A 25,505-nucleotide genomic window follows, 5' to 3' on the forward strand; every position below is an offset into this window, starting at 1 on the left:
CTCAGCAGTAACGCGCTCAACAAGCCACGTGATAAGCTGCGAGGATTGACGGTCTCAGACGCGGAGGCAACTGAGATTTGTCCTCAGCCACCCAGATTGAGGCAAGTCACTATGCCACAACGAGGACCTAGAGCTCATTGGGAATTGGGCATTCCAAATTGGGGAGAAAAAAAATGCTTATCTGAACCCATTTAAAATGCAAAGACATTTTTAAGTTAAATAAAATTAAATCAAATAAAAGTTTACTTAAAAAAATCATCTTTCATTATTGTTTAAAATTGTGCTTTTGCTATTTGCAAGGTATTATGGAGATAAAAAGTATGATTTTAATAATATTTAGGCTATAATTAAATATAATTTATAAATGTCTAAATTGAAACCATAATTCCACAAAACTGGAAAATGCAAAATGAGATAAATTAGGATTTTCAAAAAAAAAAAAAAAACAGGCATAGGCTTTCGACATGCTGCTAAACACAGACAAAACATTAAGCGGATCAAGTGGCTAAGGCGCTTTCATTTGTGTTAACAAAAAAAAAAAAAAAAAAAAAAGAAAGAGAGAGAGAGAGAGCACTCCGAGTTAAGTTTCATTTCTCTGAAGACCACCACAACTTCGTCACAAACGTCTTCAGACTAAAAAGCAAGGTAGATTATTTATTTACATTCAAATAAATGCTTTATGTTAATCCCACTTTAAATCGAGATGACTCATCCCTTAGCGAACAAACAAGTGTATTTATCTGCAGAAGTGTATCAATTAATAGCATAGAAGTGTGTGTTTTTTTTTTTTTCTAAACGAGCAAGTGCAAAAATGCGAAACGATCATTTATTAGGGTATGACAACTTTTTTGCCACCGTAATACGTGGTGTAATTATAGCGAACTTTAATTAACGTGTTCTATAAGCATATCATCGAAAAACCTGAAACTAAAATCTGATAACATCGTGACTATTATAAAAATAGAGTTGCTACATTTGGATACAATTCTGTCAATTATCTCTTGGGTCAAATTGTCTACTTTTGTTATTAAAGTTTAAAACTGGCTCAAAATTCAGAATAAAAACTTAAACAGGAAATACGGTGGCTTGACAAGACATCAGAGCCCACAAAAATGTGCAAAGATTTTTTATAAAATGTGTCCTGCCGTTAAAGTTATCTTGATACCCTAAGCATGTATACTAGTTGTAGTGCTAAATTAGGATTAATGAATGATATTATTGAAAAAGTTACAATTGTATTTCTCTCAAAAATGTAATCTCTCTCTCTCTCTCTCTCTCTCTACACACACACACACACACACACACACACACACACACACACACACAGGTTCACCCCTACCATTCCCCCATTGCAGTGATGGCAGAACATCGACAAACTACCATTGTGACAACCCAGCAGGTTTCCTCTGGTACCTGGACCACAGGGATATGTGACTGCTGTTCAGATATGGGCACTTGTAAGTCAAGTCAAGTCATTTTTATTTGTATAGTGCTTTTCACAACACACATCGTTTCAAAGCAGCTATACAGGAAATCATGCATTAACAGAAAATTAAACTGTAATATCTATAAAGTCTTAGAGTGATCATTGTGTAGTTTGATTAAATATGATTGTAAATTGTGTATAGAAATTAAATAATAATTTTATTTAGAACCCCTGTGAACAAGCTAATTGCAACTGTGGCAAGGAACACAAAACTCCATAAGATGTTGGTTAATGGAGAAAAATAACCTTGGGAGAAACCAGGCTCACTGTGGGGGCCAGTTCCCCTCTGGCTAAACAACATGAATATATTGCCAATATTAGTTATTTATGTGCAGTGCAAGTCATGGTTTTAAATTGGTAAATTAAGTAAGCGTTAAGGTCCATTGTTTTAAAAAATAAATAAAAAAGAAAATATTTTTTTAACTATAAGATTAATGACTATCTTTGAAGTCCATACTGGATTAACTGCAGAAGTTCACACTGATGCATTGTGCTTTGTTAGTTGGCTGATGAAGGCTTTTGTTGGCAGTTAAATGATAGTCTATGTATTCCATTTCAAGAGTGTAGTCCATCAATAGACAAAGGTGATGCTGGCACAGATTAATGAGGTGAGTCGCAGTTCAACCTACAGGTCATTTCGGTGAGGTTCGGTAGGGTCCATCCTAAATCCAAGGTTCAGGCAGTGGCATATGAAGTATCTCATGTCTTACTGTTGGAGTTGGCATTAGTTCATCCTCTGAAGTCAAAAGACTGAAGTGATGTCTGGCTGGCACTGGCTTTATTTTGTCATCATCTTTCAGCATCACGTAACAGTGCACCACCACCTACACCAAGCAGGAACGGAGCTGGATCTGGCTGGCTCTGGTAACCTCGGGATATGAATCCCAAGGTTGAGACATGGAAACAAAAAAATTTATATTAGCATAGATGTCATTCAATTTTATGCAGAGTTATAGATCATGATGGATGTTTCTGGTTCCAGCAGACCTAACTATAGCAGCCTAACTGTGAGTTGAAGGATAATTTAGGTGTATGCCTGGCTAAATAGATGAGTCTTTAGTCTAGACTTAAACTGAGTGTGTCTGTATCCCGAACAGTGTTAGGGAGACTGTTCTATAGTTTAGGAGCCAAGTTTGAAAAGGATCTACCTCCTTTTGTGGATTTTGATATTCTTGGAATGATTAACTTATTAAGCCCGAATTTTGTGATTGTAATGAACGTGAGGAAATATAGCATGCCAGAAGGTCACTTAAGTACTGTGGAGCTAGACCATTCAAAGTTTGTATGTAGTTAACCGAATTTTAAAATGAATATGAAATTTAACAGGTAGCCAATTTAACGACGATAGAATGGGCCTAATATGATCATATTTCTTGGTTCTATTCAGCACTCTGGCAGCTGCATTTTGAACCAATTGAAGTTTATTTACTGAAATTGCTGGACATCCTCCCAGTAATGCATTACAATAATATACACTACCGGTCAAACGTTTTGAAACACTTGCCTGAAATGTTTCTCATGATTTTAAAAATCTTGTGATCTGAAGGCATATGCTTAAATGTTTGAAATTAGTTTTGTAGACAAAAATATAATTGTGCCACCATATTAAATTATTTCATTATAAAACTAAAATGTAATAAAAAAAAAATTATGACTTGGACCAAATAATAAAGAAAAGCAGCCTATAAGTGCCCAACATAGATGGGAACTCCTTCAGTACTGTTTAAAAAGCATCCCAGGGTGATACCTCAAGAAATTGGTTGAGAAAATGCCAAGAGTACATGTTTGCAAATTCTAGGCAAAGTGTGGCCACTTTGAAGATGCTAAAATATAAATAGTTTTGATTTATTTTGGATTTTTTTAGTCACAACAGAATTCCCATAATTCCATTTATGTTATTCCATAGTTTTGATGACTTTACTATTATTCTAAAATGTGGAAAAAAAATGATAGGACAGATTGGTATCAAATATAACACCTAATTTCTTTGCTGTAGAAGGCGACGTAACAGTACATCAATTGAGAGTCAAATTATATTTTAGCTGCTGGTTTTTAGAGGTTTTTGGTCCAATCATTAGTACCTCTGTTTTGTCGGAATTGAATAGAGAGAAATTTCTGGCCATCCAATTTTGATTTCATTGATACACTCTGCTAATTTTGAGAATTGTGAATTTTCGTTGGGTTTAGAAGAAATATATAGTTGGGTATCGTTGGCATAACAGAGGAAAATTATTCCATGATTCCTGATAATATCTCCCAGGGTAAGCATGTATAAGGAGAAAAGCAGAGGTCCTAAAACTGATCCCTGTGGCACTCCATACTTAAATTTTGTTTGATTTGACAATTCTTCGTTTACACATACAAAGTCGTAGCAGTCTGAAAAATAGGACCTAAACCATGCTAATGCAAGTCCACTAATGCCAACATAATTCTCCAGTCTATTCAAGAGAATGTAATGATCTATCATGTCGAAGGCAGGTCTAAGATCTAAAAGCACTAGAAGAGAAATGCAGCTGCGATCAGATGATAAGAGCAAGTCATTTGTAGTGCAGTCTCTGTACTGTGATGGGGCCTAAATCATGACTAAAATTCTTCATATATTCCATTTCTCTGTAGAAATGAACATAGTTGGGAGGACACTGCATTTTCTAGTATTTTCGACATAAATTGTAGATTTGAAATCATTCTGTAATTAGCCAATTCTCTAGGATCAAGCTGTGGCTTCATAATAAGCAGATTGATAACTGCCATTTTAAAGTTTCTTGGGACATGTCCTAAGGAGAGCGAGGAGTTAATAATATTAAGAAGAGGTTCTGAGATTACTGGGAATACCTCTTTTAAGAGCTTAGTTGGTATTGGATCTAACATACATGTTGTGGCTTTAGATTTTTTGACAGTTTTGTTAGCTCTTCATGACCAATAACAGCGAATGATTGAAGTTCTGAGACATTGTTTTCTGAGGTGCTGTGACAGTTGATTGCATAGTTCCAATTTTATTTCTGATTATTTAAATTTTATCAGTAAATAAATTCATGAAGTCAGTACTATTGTGCTGCGACAGAATATCTGGTTCAGTCGATGCTTTATTCCTAACCAATTCAGCCACAGTACTGAATAAACACCTAGGATTGTTGTGGTTATTTTCTATGAGTTTGTTAAAATATGCTGACCTGGCAGCTTTTAGTGTCTATCTATAGCTACAGACACTATCCTTCCATGCATCGTGAAATACCTTAAATTTTGTATTCTTCCACTTGCGCTCCATTTTCCGAGCTACTCTATTGAGAGCATGTGTGATCATTGTACCAAGGTGCAAGACTTTTTTCTTTAATTTTCTTTAATTGAAGGGGGGTGACACTATCAAGAGTGCTAGAGAAGACTGTATTTATACTTTCTGTTATTACATTAAGTTTTTCTAGACTTTTTGGCTGACTAAGTATATGAGACAATTGTGGAAGATTATTGTTGAAGCTATCTTTAGTGGTCGAAAGAATAGTTCTACCTGAACGATAGCATGGTGTAGATTGAGTGACATTAACAGATCGCAACAAACAAGAGACGAGGTAATGATCTGAGATATCAACGCTCTGCGGTAGAATTTCTATAGTGTCAACATCAACTCCATATGACAGAATTAAATCTAGCGTATGATTATGGTGATGAGTTGGTCCTGTCACATTTTGTCTGACTCCAAGAGAGTGGAGAATATCGATAAATGATAATCCCAATGTGTCATTATCTATGTGAATGTTAAATTCACCAACAATTAAAGCTCTATCTACATTAACTACTAGATCTGATAGAAAATTTGCAAATTCACCAAGAAAACCAGAGGAAGGACCAGGTGATCCATATAATGTAGCAAAGGCAAAAGACAACAGAGATTTTTTATTAATATCTGATGGTGTCATATTAAGCATTATTAGTTAAAAAGATTTAAACTTATATCTTGTCCTCTGAGTAACACTATGTGGGAGCGGGGGGGGGGGGGGGGGGGTCGTCTGTCCAGAGAGAGAGAAAGCGGTAAGCGTGCACACACCTGAGTCTGATAATGTCTAACACCTGTTTCTAGTTGCAGTAAGCAGTGGGGAGAGCGATAAAGACCATCCATGCCAGAGACCAGAGTGATAGAGTTCCAGGCTGACAGACTGAAAAGTGCTGTGCCTAAGTGTTAAGCTCTAAAGCCATTTTGAGTTTACTGAAATTAAAGACTTACCTTGAGTGTCAACACCACGTTTCCCATGTCCTCCTGTTCCCTATCTACGAACTTCCTTACACTGGTGCCGAAACCCGGGATATTGGAGGAAATACGCCGACATGGATTCCTCGCTGTTGGTGGAAGTCATCAAGTCTCTCGCCAGTATGCAACAGGTGCAACATCAAGCCCTGCTTGAGCTACGCCAGGACCAGGATTGCCGATTCCAGGAGGTTCTGCGAGCTCAAGTAGGGGACTGGCACATGATCCGGAGCCTGCTACACCAGGAGAAAACCCCGGCCATGACCCCGGAGCCCATTTCCGAAAGGAATTTCCCTCTAGAGCAGTCGAGACTAAACCCTTTGGCATGCCCTCGACCAAGTGAAAGTTATTGATGGTCAACGATTCCAAACAATCATCGCATTTTCATACCCCTATTTTGAGATAATCAAAGAGCGGTTGTATCGAGTGATGCAGGACGCTCAAACAAAGGAGGATACAACCCAGCTGTTAATACCGTGGAGCCGCCGGGAAATGTTATTCCAGGCGGCTCACTATAATCCAATGGCGGGTCACTTAGTTGAGGAAAACACTGAACCGACTAATGGCCCACTTTTATTGGCTGGGCATTCGTGGGGATGTTCGCAGGTGGTGTGCGGCATGCTGTGAATGTCAGCTGATGAATCCACCAGCCACACCAAGAACGCCATTGTGCCTCCTTCCACTGATCGAGGTCCCCTTTGAAAGAATTGGCATGGACCTCATCTGGCCATTAGAGAGGTCAGCATGAGGACATCGCTTTGTATTAGTCCTGGTGGACTATTCAACGCGATATCTGGAAGCAGTGACTCTGCAGCACGCAGTGTTGCGGAGGCACTCTTCAAAATAATCTCCCAGGTGGGGATTCCAAAAGAAATCCTCACTGATCAAGGCACTAAATTTATGTCACGGACACTCCGTGAGCTTTACAAATTTTTGGGTATTAAGTCGATTCGCACCAGTGTTTACCATCCACAAACAGATGGCTTGGTGGAGCGATTTAATAAAACCCTAAAAAATATGATTCGTAAGTTTATGCAGGAGGACGCTAGAAATTGGGATAAATGGCTTGATCCCCTGTTATTCGCAGTACGAGAGGTCCCGCAAGCCTCCGCAGGGTTTTCCCCATTCGAGCTGCTGTATGGGTGGCGCCCGCGCAGCATGCTTGATGTCATATGCTAAGCTTGGGAGGAGGGGCCTTCAAACAGTAAGAAAATAATTCAATACGTTCTTGATCTTAGAGCAAAACTCCACACTTTGGGACAATTAACACAGGAGAATCTGCACCAGGAGATGAAGTGCTCATATTATTTCCCACTTCGAGCTCCAAATTACTCGCCAAGAGGCAAGGACCATTTGAGGTCACACGACGAGTGGGGGATCTCGATTATGAGGTGAAGCGAACCGATAGAGGGGGCGCACATCAAATATACCACCTCATCCTCCTGAAATTATGGAGGGAGGCAGTCCCTGTGACGTTGGCTATGGTAGTTCCAGAGAGGCGGGAGCTCAGGCCGGAGGTGAATACAAAACCCAATCATATCACCCTGGTCACTTGTGGAGACCACCTCTCACCGTATCAAGTCGCAGAGGTTGCCAACTTGCAACAGGAATTTGCAGATGTCTTTTCCCTTCTGCTGGGTCATACTAACCTCATCCAGCACCACATTGAGACCGAGCCGGGGGTAGCGGTACGTAGCCATCCCTACCGACTGCCCGAACACAAAAAAAAATAGTTTGGGATGAATTGGATGCAATGCTTGATATGGGGGCAATAGAGGAATCCCACAGTGATTGGTCCAGCCCAGTTGTTCTAGTCCCTAAGAGTGATGGGTCTGTACAGTTCTGTGTGGATTATAGAAAAGTCAATGCAGTGTCTAAATTTGACGCCTACCCAATGCCTTGTGTTGATGAGTTCTCGATTGGTTGGGCACCATTTGATTTTATTAGACACTGGATTTGACAAAGGGTTATTGGCAGATTCCCTTGACACCAATATCCCGTGAATAAATGGCCTTCTTCACACCGTTTGGATTACATCAGTTTGTGACACTTCCATTTGGTTTGTTTGGGGCCCCAGCTACGTTTCAGCGCCTCATGGACGCATTCGGCTTACGCCGATGCCTATCTAGATGACATCATCATTTACAGTAATGATTGGCAGCGGCACATGCAGCATCTGAGGGTGGTTCTGAGGTCGCTGCAATGGGCGGGACTCACAGCAAACTCCTAAGCAGTGCGTGATTGGATGGGTGGAGGTACGGTATCTGGGGTTCCACTTTGGCCACGGGCAGGTGCGTCCCCAAATTGACAAAACTGCGGCGATTGCGACCTGCCCGAGACCCAAGACCAAAAAGGTGGTGAGACAGTTCCTGGGGCTGGCTATTATAGGAGATTTGTGCCTAATTATTCAGACATCACCAGCCGGTGAATGATCTCACCAAAAAGGGAGCTCCAGACCCGGTCCAGTGGACAGAGCAGTGTCAACAGGCATTTACGCGAGTTAAAGCCACACTTTGTGGGGGGCCGCTTTTACATTCACCCGATTTCTCTCTCCCTTTTGTGTTACAGACGGATGCTTCAGACAGAGGGCTGGGGGCGGTGCTCTCACAGGTGGCGGAGGGGGAGGAGCGCCCGGTGCTGTACATTAGCCGCAAGCTGTCACTGAGCGAGACGAAGTACAGCACCGTTGAAAAGGAGTGTCTCGCCATCAAGTGGGCAATCCTCACTCTCCGGTACTACCTGTTGGGTGGGCCTTCACCCTCTGCTCAGATCATGCCCCACTCCAATGTCTCCACCACATGAAAGATACCCCATTGGTATCTTGCTCTTCAGCCATTTAAGTTCAAGGAGGTCCACAGGCCGGGAGCGCAGATGGCTGTCGCTGACTTCTCTCCAGAAATGGGTGGGGGGGAGTGGTACGTAGACAGGCCTGAGTTGGGCAGTGGGGGTATGTGGCAGCGGGGGCGTGGTTGATCGTCCATCTGGAGAGAGAGAAAGCGTTAAGGGTGCACACACCTGAGTCTGATAATGTCTAACACCTGTTTCTAGTTGCAGTAAGCAGTGGAGAGAGCGATAAAGAGTGAACACGTCAGAGACCGGAGAGAGAGAGTTCCAGACTGACAGACTGAAAAGTGCTGTGCCTAAGTGTTAAGCTGTAAAGCCATTATGAGTTTCAAACCCACGTTTCCCATTTCCTCACGTTCCCTGTTTATGAACTTCCTTACACACTAAAAACTTCACTGTAAATTGTAGCAACACCTCCTTCTCAACCCTTCAGATGAGGCTCATGTTTGTAACAATAACCTGGGGGAGTAGATTCATTTAAACTAATATATTCATCTGGTTTAAGCCAGGTTTCAGTCAAACAGAGCACATTCAAACTATGGTCTGTAATAATTTTATTTACAATTAGTGCTTTGGTAGAAAGAGATCCAATGTTTAATAGCCCTACCATTATGTGTTTAACTTAATTTATTTTTTATTTTTTTCAAGTTTGACCTTAATCAAATTTGTTCTAAATGATTTAGAGAGAGTTTTGTGTTTGGTAGTTCAGGGAACAGACACAGTCCCTATGTGATATCTAGATTTTCTCTGGACACCACTCAGACATCCAGCCGTTCAGTGACACTAATCTACTATAAACCTCATCACCACGATGAGCAGGGAGGGGGCCAAAGCATATTACAGTGTCTGACATCGTTTTGCAAGTTCACACACCTCTTTAACATTATCTCAAGTGATCTCCGACTGGCAAAGCCAGACATCGTTAGTGCTGACATGAATGACAATTTTAGAAAATCTACGTTTAGAATTAGTCAGCACATGTAAATTTGATCTGATATCAAATGCTCTGGCACCCAAATGCATTTAACAATAGTGTCTGGAGTCTCTATTTCCACTTTCCTTACAATAGAATCACCAATTTTTAGGGCTCTTTCAACATGATTCTCAGTGGATGCATCACTGAGTGGGGAGAATCAGTTGGAAACCCTAACAGGAACGGGAGAGTGGTGTCGCTTAGTTGAGCGAGTATGCCGCCGAGACGTCACCCAATTGCCCTGCTGCGGGGGCTCTTCAGCCAGAACCAAAGTGTGTGTGTTGCTCGCTGTACTACCAGCATCCGAAACAGTGTTTACCGGCTTCTCTTTCTCACTGACCTCCACTAGCGTTCGGATGCGTGTCTCTAACTCATTAATCTTCTCTGTCAGCTTGACTAATTCCTTACATTTATTACATGTAATCCCCTCACTGCTGATGGAAGAAGCTATAGTAAACATGTGGCATGTAATGCAGGAATCAATAACATGAGCGGATGCCATGACTTACTGCAATTGTTTGTTGTTGTTGTTGTGGTTGTTCTTGAGCAGCGAGGGTTTGAGATCGATGTGGTTCCTAAGCAGATATTTGAGATTGATGCAATAATCCTTGTAAAACACAGTGGAGAAAATGAATGCAGCAAGTCGAGATGCGAGATGTGGACAAGCGAAAAAAGTGGAAAAAAGAAAGAAAAAAACAAGAGAAACAGGTGCGCCCGGTAAAATACACACAGATGAAACAGTAGAAAAGGAAAAACCTGAAGCACGCAGTAAAATGGCAAAGGATAAAACGATGAACGTATAAGAATAAGCAATGCTAAGCAGGCTAGCAAGCTACAAACACTCGTGCAGCGTGCCGTCAGCAATAAGAACAGGAACAGGAAGTGATGTTTTGCACATACATGCCACCGACTGACCCCTGTCAAAACTCTCACTTTACAGTAATGGCCTAACTAAGGAAGTTTTGGTTCTCTTTCCTCAGTCCAGCTTGTTTTAATGTAACATCTAATCTCCTCCCAAACTTGTATAATTTTCTGTTCATCAGTCAGTGTGACAAAGCCATTGCTTTTGCAATAATTTCATGTATATGAACCATTATTACAGTAAGTTTTCACTTTACTGCTATCTATATAAGTTAACAAAGTGTCAATCCTCTCCTCTTTAAGCATGTAGTTTGGGAAAATGTAATTCTACACAGAAGGGTGTGAAATGGAGAATTATGTCCACAATTATCAAACAATCATTGGGTGCTTCTCAATTTTTAAATTGTGCTTCCTCATTTCCTCGCTCCTCATTTCCTTTCAGAAATTAGAAGCATCTGTTTCTGATCCTCTTTTAAGTTAAACAGGAAGTCATGGGGGGGTGCGACAATAGTTCTTGAGGGGGGAGGGGAGGAGGGTTGTGTTGTAGTAAAGACACCGCCGCTTAAATCTCTGCATTCTTAAAGGCACCTCCATGCTCTTAAAGGCACCTAAGCTTAAAGGGACAACTTTTGATTTGTGAAGCACACCTTTAAATTTGTGAACGAAAGGGGCAGGGGCTTGTGCCCCTGTAGCCCCCATTCTGTGCACGTCAGTGCTACAAAGGAGCCTCAAATATACTATTTATGCACTCAAGGATCTGCAAAAAGCTTGCAGAAGAGTACATTTCTCAGAGAACTGAATCTCCTGAGTATACCGTTGGTGTGGCAGCTGAGGAACCCCAAATGGTGCCTCGAGTACAGTATATTAAATTATTTTCAGTGCACCTGACACATATCAGTGAAATGTGTGAAACAGTGACAGCCCTATAGGCTCTGTAAATAGCAGAAAAAGAATCAGGGGAGTCCCCCATGCTTCTTTAGGCAATCAGAAATCTAGCCAATCAGAAACACACTCAGCTTGTGGGTTTGCTGAAATGTCTTCAGATGGTGGGGTTTTTGAGACAAGGCATGAGGTTGAAGTTGGCAAAATTGCGGAGATTTTAAAAACTTTCTAAATTTCAATCTACCTGTGTCTATGGGGGTATTCTTGGATGGTTTATGACCTTTCTCCAATAAAGGAAAGCCATTAAATGTTTTTACATGCCCACACACGTTGTCGGCTTATTAAGCATAATCGATGCAAGAACATGCATGTTAACGCATGATTGTGTGTGTGTGTGTGTTTCAGGTTGCTGTGCCTTATGGTGTTTTCCCTGCATGCAGTGTCAGACTGTCTCTCAGTTTGGCTGGTGTTTCTGTATGCCATTGCTAGACTGCTGCATGGTAGTATCCTGCTGTCTTCGCCAGAAGATGAGAGCAAAATATAACATCAACGTGAGTTGTGTTCACACAAAATAACCTGTATGCTGCTGTTTCCTTCCCCATGAAACCTAAAAGGAGAGATTTTGAAGAATATTTATACAGCTAATTACATGAACTCTCAGAACAAACTGATTCACTAAAATGAACTGGACTGGACATATGAAAGAAAGAATGCTTCATTTGCGAGAGAGAGAACATTTTTTGTTAGCACATTGGATTATTGTCTCAGTTCACTTGACTGTAAAACCATACAACGATTTACATAGATAGGAGCTAAACGTGTATGCCTTTTGCCTACACAAACCTGCCTTCAAGGGACTTTGGTAAAACTGTGTATACAGTATAAGCGGTTGCAATATAATGGAATTGAAACAGCAAGGGTAGTTAGCCCCTGCTGGAAGATGTCATAACTACACCATTAAATGGCCATTCAAAAGAAGCTGTGTATTCTAACTAAATTATTTATTTTAAGCAACAAATAGATCAGAAATCTTGTATCTCTTTATATTATAGTAAATGTTTTGCTAGTGATTTTTTTTGGACTCTTAAATAAAATGTGACCTTTGATGTCACAGCTCAGGATTGCTAGTGAAGAGCTTGAAGCTTTTCACACTGTTGTGCTGTAGTCAGCTACTCAGCATTGTCAACATGTCAGGGCATAATTCCTGGGTGCTCCAGAGGGATTAGTCACACTGCATTTACAGATTAAAGGAATGACTCGCCCAAAAATGATAATACTCTCATAATTTACTCACCCTTATGCCATCTTAAACACATATGACCTCACCAAAGATTTGTTTGAAGGATATATGATGTGGGGTTTTTTTCCCATATAATGCAAGTCAGTGGTGTCCAAAATACATAAAATTGCCAAGGAAACTGCAGATATCAAGATTTATAGTGAAAAAGGATATGCATTTTGGTCTGTTTCTCACCCAAAGCCAATTTTATTGCTTCAGAAGACATGGATTAAACCACTGGAGTTGGATTATTTTTATGCTGTCTTTATTTTCTTTTTTTAGCTTGAAAGTGTTCGACCCCTTTGACTTGTCATGGATTAGAGATGTCAGAATTAACACGTTAAAGCAAGCAATTAAATAAAAAAGTTTAACGCATTTTTAAGAAAAACTATGCTAATACGTTACTAACTTAACTACATCAATACAGCATAAACTGGCATAAATACTGATTTGAAGGGCGGAACCTTTGCGTTGTATCCGCCCAGAGTCATTACACTGATGCACACTACACAACACACACACAACAGCGCTTTGTGTCAGTGATCAAATGACGGGGAATGGAGCTCTTAACGCTATTTGAAGTACAAAACAAGCCCAGATGGATAGAAATCAAGTATTTTTCAGCCTATGTAAGGCGCATTTTAATTACCAGAAGCATGTCAAGTCTTAACGATCACCAAAATGTTTCTGCAAGCACTTTTCATGTGGAGTTCAAAACGGCACGAATCATGAATGCGGCTTCACGATTGAGGTAGAAAAGTGGATAGCCACAGTCTACCTGCAGATTAATATTGTGGAGGGAGAGAGTTTAAGAGATTTAATGCCATGTATATGTGGGGACTAGTTCATTCTATTACTCAAACTCCAACTTAGATTTTGGGAAACATTTAATGTTACTTGAATTGGTGCTATTTTAGTGCATTTCTATCTTTATACTGTGTAAGACTTTGTTTGTAAAAGTTTTTTATATTATATTTGTTTGGAAAATATAAAGCATTATATTTTTACATATTGTTTTGTTTTCTTTCCTAAGATGTAAATAAATGCATTTTGACAGGAAAAGTAGTATGCATAGTGTCAAATTTCAGCACTTTCAAAATTGCCAATTAATCACAATTAACTACAAAAAAAATGTGTAATTAATCACGATTAAAAATTTGAATTGACTGACTCTAGTATGCACTAGTATGGTTATATTCACAGTTCTTTCCGCTTAAGTTTAAAAAGCATGAGAGTGAGTAAATGATCAGAAAACTGCATTTTAAACTAATCCTTTAAATGGGGGGGGGGGCTTGTGTGCCAGTCATGCAGCTTCCATTGAGATGAATAGGAATGCTAATGGATAGCTTTCTTCAGGTAGTATTATAGATTTCCTTGGTGCAATGTGGCAAAAACAGCAATGTATTTTTGTCATGCTACACCACTACCCTTCTTAAAAAATTGTTTGTTACTGGAAAAGCTATTCTATTTTGAGTTACTGTCACACTACGGAGAAATGACATTTTGTAACACTGCTAGTAATCTTAAGACTGTTAAGGCAGACACTAACACAGAGATAAATTAACTGCCTACAGCAGTATTTCTCAGTCCGATCCTGGAGTACACGAACACTACACATTTTGGTCTCCCTCATATGACACACTCAATTTAGATCATGGAGCACTCAACTAATAAGCTAATCAGTAGAATCAGGTGTGATTAGATAAAGGAGACATCCAAAATGTGGTCGGAGTATATCTTCTATGCAAGCGAGGGATAAAATACAGTCAGCCGGTTGTTATCACACAATAAACCCCGATAGAACCCTGAAGGCTACTAATCAAATAAATAAATACATGGAAATAAAATACTGATTTGCATTAAAATTATGTTATTTGAGAAGAAAGGCTGAACCGCTAAAATCCACCTCCGGTTTGCATCGGAGTTCGGTTGTTTATATATTAATTAAGAGATCTAGAGATCGCAGGGTGATACGAGAAGCAGAGCCATTGGAAAAGAGAGTTGTGACACTTCCATAGACCAATAGTTCCAAACATTGTATAGTTCCAACGTGCAACCGCATTCATTTTCAGTGTTTCCAAAGCACGCTCGCTGGTAAGTTGATGAAATGACTGAATTTTTTTCATATTCCAAGCATTAGTGGACCTCTTATCAGTTTAGTCAGTAGTGGTATTTTATGTAGACAGCTTTAGTTAAAGTTTATCTTAAGATAACAGATCGTTAGATTCTAAATGCAGTTAGCACTAGTAGCTAACGTAAGCAACACCTGATTCAAATTACTTGGTTGTCATCAAGCTCAGCAGAAGCCCGATAACAACCCATTCATTTGAATCAGGTGTGTTGGAAGAGGGAAACATATAAAACATGCAGGGCAGGGGGTACTCGAGGACCAGGGTTGAAGACCACTGATCTAGATCACCGGATCTAGCACTACAAATAACAGGAGTGGAAGACCATGGGTGGGGGAACAACCTTTACCCTCTCACTGGACATATTGTATAATAAAATGTTTTATTGAATGCAATTGGTTGCCTTGTATATTCTGTACTATTGACCAAACTCCTTTCTTGGCTTAAATTGAGCAGTTGCTGGTGTGATTGATATTTATATTAGATTTAACTTTGTCATTGCATCGAGTACTATAAATATAATATCGTCAATGTAGAAAATTGTAATGTGGGCTAATTAATAAAAGAACGTGTTTATCAAGTCCCATTTACTTAAACAGTCTAACGTTAAATGTAAAGTAAAATAATAGTCCTCAGAAGGCTACAGTACGGTAGCTAGCATAGCCATTTCTAGCTCTGCTTCACAATACTGCTGCCAAGTGTTATACGGTAATATAATACAAATAAATGTAAATAATAATAATAAAGTAGCAGACATATAAATGATACAACACACCAGTAACCAATGGACATTATGTGTTAATATACCGAAAATTACTGTAAATCTAGTTGGTGCTGCTATCTGTCCCGCCGAAAACCATTCAAACTGGTTGACAGCGTGGATTTGTTTGGAACTATTGAGAGCTACATAAACCAAGAGTGTCGCAACTCTTTTTTTCAATGGCTCTTACGAGAAGCAGGAAAGATGGCTCAGACACCCGTATGAGCGGTCTGATCCGTGGATGTGCTGTGGTTACAGAGAAATATCAGATAATATAATTAAGTGATGAGCTGGTTCTACACAAAAGCAGTTTATTCAGCACACTGAAGCATCTCCTCCATAGACATCCATTCAAAACAAAAGGCCTCTTGTCTCCTCGCCAGTGTACCGCCCATAGAATGTCTATGAGACAAACCGTGTTATGCATTGCTATGCTAACCTTTTAGGCTCCCCTTGGTTCTCTAGTGCTAGTGGTACTCCAAGACAGGATTGAGAAACACTAGCTATGTTTCCAACCAAGTCGCAAATTTATTTTATGCGATAAACCATATCGCAAAAACAATGTGCGAATAAAGCCACGTTTTCATCCCATGTATTCAAAAGAACAAAATCGGCACTTCTACAAAAAAAATTTAGCCACTGTGACTCTTTTATTAATAAAATACTCACTGTTTAAAGCACACAGACAAAACACTGTAAACACTTTGTCTCAAGCCTGGGAGCGAAAGTGAATTTATGGGAGCACTATGTGTGTGCGTTCCTCCTTCCTTATGTCTTCGCCGTGCAGATCTATAATATGGTTTTTTTTTTTTAAGTGTCAATAAACCTGCTCTTCGGCACAATTCAATTTTGTATTCGACTTATTTGCTCTGCAAACTCTTTGCAGGCTTTGGATTTTCTAGACATTATTTCAGATTGACCAGAGTAGCAATTCAGATGCGATGATCCTCTGGTTAGTCCAGTTATGAACAAGTTATCATGAACAAGGAAGTATTCAGGTATAGTTTTGTGTAGCCAGACCTTATGTGACAAAATGTCTTTTCAGTACTGCTTATTCCAGACAAGAACCACCCCTTTAGACAGGAAGAGCTGTCTGACTGACATGTAAAGTGATCAAGCATAGTTTGTATTGCTAAACCTTTTGTATTGCAGTTTAAGCATGGATTTATTGAAGATAGATTATACAATAATAGTGGTAAATCAAATAAATAAATAAATAAATAATGGCGTAGTGATCCTTGAATGATTGTACATAAAATACACAGAATAGCAGGAAATTAGAGAAAAATAAGTGTAAAAGTGTAAACTATTTCACAGATATAAAAAAGCAGAATATAGAGTTCACACAAGTTAGCAAGGGAAAATAATGTTTGAGGGGCCACAATGATCTCCTCAAATTAGTCAACAACTGTGTCTCATTTGTATGTACAGCCATTACATCTTAATGTTTTTTTTTTTCAAAAAAATTTTAGCTAAAATTAATATTTACACATACAGGTGCATCTCAATAAATTAGAATGTCGTGGAAAAGTTCATTTATTTCAGTAATTCAACTCAAATTGTGAAACTCGTGTATTAAATAAATTCAATGTACACAGACTGAAGTAGTTTAAGTCTTTGGTTCTTTTAATTGTGATGATTTTGGCTCACATTTAACAAAAACCCACCAATTCACTATCTCAAAAAATTAGAATACATCATAAGACCAATAAAAAAAACATTTTTAGTGAATTGTTGGCCTTCTGGAAAGTATGTTCATTTACTGTATATGTACTCAATACTTGGTAGGGGCTCCTTTTGCTTTAATTACTGCCTCAATTAGGCGTGGCATGGAGGTGATCAGTTTGTGGCACTGCTGAGGTGGTATGGAAGCCCAGGTTTCTTTGACAGTGGCCTTCAGCTCATCTGCATTTTTTGGTCTCTCGTTTCTCATTTTCCTCTTGACAATACCCCATAGATTCTCTATGGGGTTCAGGTCTGGTGAGTTTGCTGGCCAGTCAAGCACACCAACACCATGGTCATTTAACCAAGTTTTGGTGCTTTTGGCAGTGTGGGCAGGTGCCAAATCCTGCTGGAAAATGAAATCAGCATCTTTAAAAAGCTGGTCAGCAGAAGGAAGCATGAAGTGCTCCAAAATTTCTTGGTAAACGGGTGCAGTGACTTTGGTTTTCAAAAAACACAATGGACCAACACCAGCAGATGACATTGCACCCCAAATCATCACAGACTGTGGAAACTTAACACTGGACTTCAAGCAACTTGGGCTATGAGCTTCTCCACCCTTCCTCCAGACTCTAGGACCTTGGTTTCCAAATGAAATACAAAACTTGCTCTCATCTGAAAAGAGGACATTGGACCACTGGGCAACAGTCCAGTTCTTCTTCTCCTTAGCCCAGGTAAGATGCCTCTGACGTTGTCTGTGGTTCAGGAGTGGCTTGACAAGAGGAATACGACAACTGTAGCCAAATTCCTTGACATGTCTGTGTGTGGTGGCTCTTGATGCCTTGACCCCAGCCTCAGTCCATTCCTTGTGAAGTTCACCCAAATTCTTGAATCGATTTTGCTTGACAATCCTCATAAGGCTGCGGTTCTCTCGGTTGGTTGTGCATCTTTTTCTGCCACACTTTTTCCTTCCACTCAACTTTCTGTTAACATGCTTGGATACAGCACTCTGTGAACAGCCAGCTTCTTTGGCAATGAATGTTTGTGGCTTACCCTCCTTGTGAAGGGTGTCAATGATTGTCTTCTGGACAACTGTCCGATCAGCAGTCTTCCCCATGATTGTGTAGCCTAGTGAACCAAACTGAGAGACCATTTTGAAGGCTCAGGAAACCTTTGCAGGTGTTTTGAGTTGATTAACTGATTGGCATGTCATCATATTCTAATTTTTTGAGATAGTGAATTGGTGGGTTTTTGTTAAATGTGAGCCAAAATCATCACAATTAAAAGAACCAAAGACTTAAACTACTTCAGTCTGTGTGCATTGAATTTATTTAATACACGAGTTTCACAATTTGAGTTGAATTACTGAAATAAATGAACTTTTCCACGACATTCTAATTTATTGAGATGCACCTGTATATGCTTTTAGTAATTAAATAAAAGATTAAAACATTTAAAACAAATTGAAAAATATCTGACAAATGTTAATTCAGTGGTTTTAATGAAACTCTTTGTTGCACTCACTTTGTTTCACCCTCAGGGTTCCTGCTGCGATGACCTTTGCACTCTCTGCTGCTGTTATCCATGTGCCTGGTGTCAGATGACTCGAGAAATCAAGATTCGTGCTCGGTCTGGCACTGTGGTCACCCAACAAATAATACACAGTTAAATATCAGTTTTGCTATGAGCTCCATCAGTATGGGCAATGATTCATTGAGTAGGTGAGAAAGGGGGAGATGTAAACAGCAATGTATTTTTTATATATATATTTTATGCTTGTCGACTTTTTGGTTTTCAAATTTCAAATTTTATTTAGCTGTTATTCTGCTGTTGCTGAACTCTCATTTTGTGTAACCAATACACATATAATTGTAACTAATTTCAATATATATTAAAATTGATGGTAAAAATAACTGATATCTAAAAAAAACATCTTGATTGAATAGATCCAAATATTGCCTTATAAATACAAGCTTTTCTACTGTTTTAGTTTACATTTACTGCCACTTTTGTATTAGTTGTAACCTTTCAGTAATAAAGCTGTTTAAACTGGTTCTCCCATATTTGTGTTGCTGAGTAAATGAAGCATTTTGTTCACCAATACTGATTGGCTGAAAGACCCGGTTTGCTTTTATGCATACACCTGATAGGAATCTCTGAGATGCGCGAACAATAGGACCGTGAAAAAGGTGATTCTTACAGGGACGATGCAGAGCTCATTTAAAAAAATAAACAAGTATTTTTCTCCACTACCCATGCAACATCTTTAAACAGATGTTCATAGCTATGTTTGTGGCCAGTCCTTGGTTAATTTATAGCAATATATTTGTTATTTTAGTGTTACTTAGTGTTTTGTTCTAGAATATATACACAATATGGCCAGATTTATGTGGACACCCAAACATTTGTATCATATGTGTGTAACGTTGTTGGCTGCTGACAATGATGGCAATGACGAAGACGTGAAGATGAAGAACCCAAGTGCAGTTTATTTATAAACGTGATAACCAGTAACCCTAACTACAAACGTGATTTAACAAAAACATGAACTTGACATAAACTAGACTTGACAACAAAACAACATTCACATCCAATACTTGACCACTAGACAATGCAAACATGCGGGCTTAAATACAAGACATGGGAGAACATAAACCAATGAACAAACAGAACTGATAACAAGATAATTAAACAATAAACCAATGAAAACATGACACATGAACATGGAGGGAAAACAAGACATCACCTGACTAGGGAACAGGAACTAAACTTTTCAAAATAAAAGACATGAATCAACAAAATACACCTGACATATCCCTCCCACAAAGGGGTGGCTCCTGACACCCCAACACATAAACAAAACACGTAAAACATGACATAAATTCAAAGTTCTGTAGGGAGCTGGTGGGGGGGAGGGGTGTCTTGAGGTGTGGGGCGTGGCATGGCAAGAAAGGGCGTGGGGCATGGGACCAAGGCAAAGTCCATGGGGGGTGGAGCCATGAGAGGCTTGAGGGGCAGAGCCATGGAAGGCGGCGCCGTGAGAGGCTCGAGGGGCGGAGCCATGGAACTTGGTGCCTGGAGAGTAGCCGAAGACTCGAAGGGCCAGGGTGGAGCTGATGGCAGGGAGGACCAAGGCGGTACTGAAGGCTCCGAGGAGCAAGGCGGAGCTGGGGGATCGGAAGACTGAGGTGGAGCCGGTGGGACTGAGGACCAAGGTGGAGCCGTAGGGAAGGAGGTCCCCGGTGAAGCTGACAGATCGGAGGGACGAGGCACAGCCAGAGGATCGGAGATCCAAAGCGGAGCCAGGTGACCGACAGACCAAGGAGGAGTCAGAGGGACGAGAGACCCCGGCAAAGCTGACAGGCTGAAGGACCGCAGTGGAGCCGAGGCAATGCAGAGCTGAGGCAATGTTGAGGGACTGACAGGCCAAGGTGAAGTCCAGGGCTCGGAGGGTCCAGGCGGGGTCAGAGGACCGAAAGTTCCCCTTACCTGCTCAGGAGAACTAAGGGTGGGTATAAGGGTGGGAACCATCTCCAGGTCCCACTGCTCAGGTGTGGCTGTGACGTGGCATGGAGCAGGCTGAGGCGTTGCTGTGACATGGCATGGAGCAGGCTGAGGCATTGCTGTGACATGGCATGGAGCAGGCTGAGGCGTTGCTGTGACATGGCATGGAGCAGGCTGAGGCGTTGCTGTGACATGGCATGGAGCAGGCTGAGGCGTTGCTGTGACATGGCATGGAGCAGGCTGAGGCGTTGCTGTGACGTGGCATGGAGCAGGCTGAGGCGTTGCTGTGACGTGGCATGGGGCAGGCTGAGGCGTTGCTGTGACGTGGCATGGGGCAGGCTGAGGCGTTGCTGTGACGTGGCATGGGGCAGGCTGAGGCGTTGCTGTGACGTGGCATGGGGCAGGCTGAGGCGTTGCTGTGACGTGGCATGGGGCAGGCTGAGGCATTGCTGTGACATGGCATGGAGAAGGCTGAGGCGTTGCTGTGACGTGGCATGGAGCAAAAGATGGCGCTAGCTCAGCGACCATGACTAGAAACTCTGGCTTGGCGGCCATGTCGTGGACCTCTGGCTCGGCGGCGGCCATGACGTGGACCTCTGGCTCGGCATCCGCCACCCCCACAGTGAACGGGGAACCAATGAACCGTAGGGCGAGGTCGATATATTGAGCCAGGCTGAGGGAACTGCGACCGCCAGGCATCAAAAAAGAAATGGACTCATTCAGTCCAAATCTAAAACAGTCTTTGAGGGCAACCTCATTAAAGTCCACCTGGCAGGCTAGACCGCAGAAGTCCTCAACATAGTCCTCCAGGGGACGATTCCCCTGACGTAGGCGCAGAAGTAAAACTGCTGGGTTCATGGCGGGTCAAGTATTCTGTAACGTTGTTGGCTGCTGACAATGATGGCAATGACGAAGACATGAAGATGAAGAACCCAAGTGCAGTTTATTTATAAACGTTATAACCAGTAACCCTAACTACAAACGTGATTTAACAAAAACATGAACTTGACATAAACTAGACTTGACTATGGCATGGCATGGCTTGGCTTGGCTTGGCTTGGCTTGGCTTGGCTTGACTTGACTTGACTTGACTTGACTTGACTTGACTTGACTTGACTTGACAACAAAACAACATTCACATCCAATACTTGACCACTAGACAATGAAAACATGAGGGCTTAAATACAAGACATGGGAGAACATAAACCAATGAACAAACAGAACTGATAACAAGATAATTAAACAATAAACCAATGAAAACATGACACATGAACATGGAGGGAAAACAAGACATCACATGACTAGGGAACAGGAACTAAACTTTTCAAAATAAAAGACATGAATCAACAAAATACACCTGACAATGTGCTTGTTAAATATTTAATTTCATAAACATTAATCCCTCCCTTTGATCCTGGCTCGCAGTTTGTATTTCAATTCATCCTAAAGGTGTTCAGTGGTTACAGTTTCGGGGTGCTCTATGGGACAGACAGGTTCTTCCAGACTCAAATAATTTTTATTTCCTTGCTTTGTGCACAGGGGTATTGTCATACTGGAACTGAAATGGGCTCTCCCAAAACAGTTACCACAAAGTTAGAAGCCCACGATTTTCAACTTTGTAATTTTACACCGTATCATAAGATTTGACTTCACTGGAATTACTAAAATAGCCATACCCGATAACTGGAAGGGGGCGCCTTAATGTGTTGGTGCCTTAATGTGTCCCTTTTGCAAAATCCTGATTTCCAACAAATATTAAAAACTGAAATCAATGTTTATATGGAGACCAACTGGTCCTCAGTATCCTCTGTGGGCGTGGCTTGGGAGGCACTTAAGGTGGTTCTTAGGGTCGGATCATACAGTATGCCTCATTCACCAAAAAATCCAAAGCACAAGAACTTGTGGAGTTGGAAGGAAATATTAAAAGTGCAGAGCTGAAGCGCCGTATGTCATCTGATGGCATCAGAGAATTGACCGGATTGAAATATAGATATAAAACTATTTTGTCACGGAAAGTGGAGTTTTGGTTATTCAGGGCAAGACAGTCATACTTTGAGTCGGGGGACAAACAGGAAAACTTTTGGCTAGATATATAAAGCAGAGAGAGTCTTTTTCTGCCATTCCCTCATTGAAATCTGCTGGTGGTGAAATATTTACCTCGGCCATTGATATTAATAATGTTTTTAAAGAATTCTACTTTGATCTTTATAGTTCCACGTCTTCGTCTACTGATGAATATATTAGGAACTTTGTGGAACCATTATATCTTCCTAATTTGACGACTGAGCAAAGGAGTTCTCTTGATTCTGAGATAACCTTGGAGGAGCTTGATGAGTTAATCAAGGCCCTACCTACAGGCAAGGCTCCGGGGCCTGATGGCTTTACAGCTGATTTTTTCAAATCTTATGCTACAGAACTGGCTCCACTTTTATTAGAAGTTTATACAGAATCATTAAAGAATGGAAAGTTTCTGCCAACCATGACACAAGCCCAGATCAGGCTGATTCTTAAAAAGGACAAAGATCCAAGCAAGTGTAAAAGTTACCGTCCAATTTCCCTGATTCAGTAAGACGTAAAAATGTTGTCAAAAATTCTGGCTAATCGATTAAGTAAAGTTATGATGTCACTTATACATATAGATCAGATGGGGTTTATTCGAGGCCGAAGCACTTCTGATAACATCAGGCCTTTCATCAATATCATGTGGTCATTAGCGAATGATCAGACTCCGGTCGCTGCCATCTCACTTGATGCCGAAAAAGTAGAATGGTAGGTTGATATGGTAGAATGGGATTATCTTTTTAAGATTTTGGAAATGTATGGGTTCGGGAGTACTTTTATTGGTTGGATTAAGCTACTTTATAGACACCATGTAGCGGCGGTACAAACAAATGGACTAATTTCAGATTTTTTTACTCTGGATAAGGGCACCTGGCAGGGTTGCCCCCTTTCTCCCTTATTGTTCTGTCTTACCCTGGAAACTTTAGCAGCCGTGATAAGAAAGGAGGATGATTTTCCAGGGGTGATTGCAGGAAGTGTGACGCATAAGCTTCTGCTTTATGCAGATGATATTTTATTATTCGTCTCCGACCCTACTAGATCTATGCCTTGCCTCTACATAATTATTAATTCCTTTTCCAAGTTCTCAGGATACAAAGTCAGTTGGTCTAAATCCGAAGCTTTGGCTTTGACAGCGTACTGTCCAGTAACGGCTTTTCAGCCAGGTGCCTTCCAGTGGCCCAAACAGGGAATTAAGTATTTGGGAATTTTATTCCCAGCAAATTTGTCTGATTTAGTCAGAGTTCATTTTTATCCCTTAATAAAGAGGTTTTCGAATGATGTAGACAGGTGGGCTTCATTACATTTATCGATGATTGGGAAGGTTAATGTTATTAAAATGAATTGTATTCCAAAATTCAACTGCCTGCTACAGTCTCTCCCTGTAGATGTCCCCCTCTCTTATTTCAAGCAATTTGATAGCATAGCGAAATCCTTTATTTGGAATGGTAAGCGTCCCAGGTTAAATTTCAATAAGTTACATAGGCTGATTGACAATGGTGGGTTGGGCCTACCCAAGATTTTGTTTTATTATTATGCATTTGGTCTTAGACATTTGGCTCATTGGTCGCTTCCACCTGAGAGAGCCCCTCCCTGGTTTTGTATTGAAAAGGAAGTTCTTGCCCCTATCTTGCCACTGCAAAGCCTTTCAATCAAACTAGCCGGAGAGGTTAAGTCGCACCCCGTTATTTTGCATTTGCACTCGATATTGACAAAAGTGTCCAGTTTTGTTAAATTCGAATATTTATTTAAATGTAGCATATGGCTGAACCCTAAACAATGTATTAATAAGTCCCCTTTCTGTTGGTCAGATTGGATTGTGAGGGGGGTTAATGCACTCGGTGACATATATGAGGGTGGAGTGTTGAGACCTTTTAAAAATTTGGTTCAACATTTTGGCATTCCCGGATCTCAGTTTTGTAAGTATTTACAGCTTCGCCACCTACTCTGCACTGTTTTTGGGAGTGACACGCACCTCCCTAAAGTGGCGGATACTCTGGGAGTGGTGATTGCTGCTTTTGGGAAGGGTCATGAGGCATCAGTGAATTACTCCCTGCTAAATCAGAGTCTGGGGGACAGAACTTTGAATTCTCTCAAAAGATTTTGGGAGAAAGCTTTAAACTTGACATTTGGGGAGGGGGTGTGGGCTAGGATCCTAAAAAATGTCAAGTCTGCATCTAGAGATGCAAGGGTGTGTCTGATGCAATTTAAGATTTTGCATCGATTTTATTGGACCCCCTCTAGATTGTATAGGCTAGGTCTTAAAGACACTCCCACCTCCTGGCGATGCCAATCAGAAGACGGGGACACAACCCATGTTTTTTGGGGATGTGTTGGGATCCAGGAGTTTTGACTGAGAGTTCAGAGCTTTGTGTGTGATGTAGTGGACACTCAATGTTCGTTTTGCCCAGACTGTGTATTTTGGGTGTTGGGGCGGTCCTGAATATAGGTGATAAATATATAAAAAGCTGGGTCCTAACCAGCGTGATGATTGGCAGACAGGTAATTCTCAGGGGATGGAAGTCAACTGATGCGCCCTCATTTCATGAGTGGTCTACCGAGATGGGCAGGGTAGCAGCATTTGAGGAGATGGCATGTAGAAGGCAAGGCAACCTGGATTTGTACATCAGGAAATGGGGCAGCTATTTAGCCTTTTTGGAAGGCTCTCGGGGAGGGGCAGTGGAGAGACACTAGTGTTTTTTTTTATGTTTCTAATTATTTTCTGCTGTTTTATTGTCTATATGTGTGTCTTTGTCTTTTGGCTTTTGACCACTGGGGTGCTCATTTGTGTCGGGTGGAGGGGGGGGGGTTAAATTTTCGGGGGGAAAAG

At 40.8% G+C, this 25,505-nt stretch overlaps 1 protein-coding gene across 1 annotated transcript; it reads left to right on the forward strand.

Moving 5' to 3' along the window:
* Nucleotides 1-482: 482 nt before the first annotated feature.
* ponzr1 (plac8 onzin related protein 1) lies at nucleotides 483-19,175 on the forward strand. The gene is made up of 4 exons (XM_051654318.1): nucleotides 483-645; nucleotides 1,328-1,457; nucleotides 11,689-11,834; nucleotides 18,654-19,175. Exons 2-4 carry the CDS (start codon nucleotides 1,358-1,360, stop codon nucleotides 18,780-18,782), a joined length of 375 nt encoding a protein of 124 aa, XP_051510278.1. The 5' UTR covers nucleotides 483-645; nucleotides 1,328-1,357; the 3' UTR covers nucleotides 18,783-19,175.
* Nucleotides 19,176-25,505: the final 6,330 nt, after the last annotated feature.

This window comes from Myxocyprinus asiaticus, chromosome 2, assembly GCF_019703515.2.
Source record: "Myxocyprinus asiaticus isolate MX2 ecotype Aquarium Trade chromosome 2, UBuf_Myxa_2, whole genome shotgun sequence".
Taxonomy (NCBI): Eukaryota; Metazoa; Chordata; class Actinopteri; order Cypriniformes; family Catostomidae; genus Myxocyprinus; species Myxocyprinus asiaticus.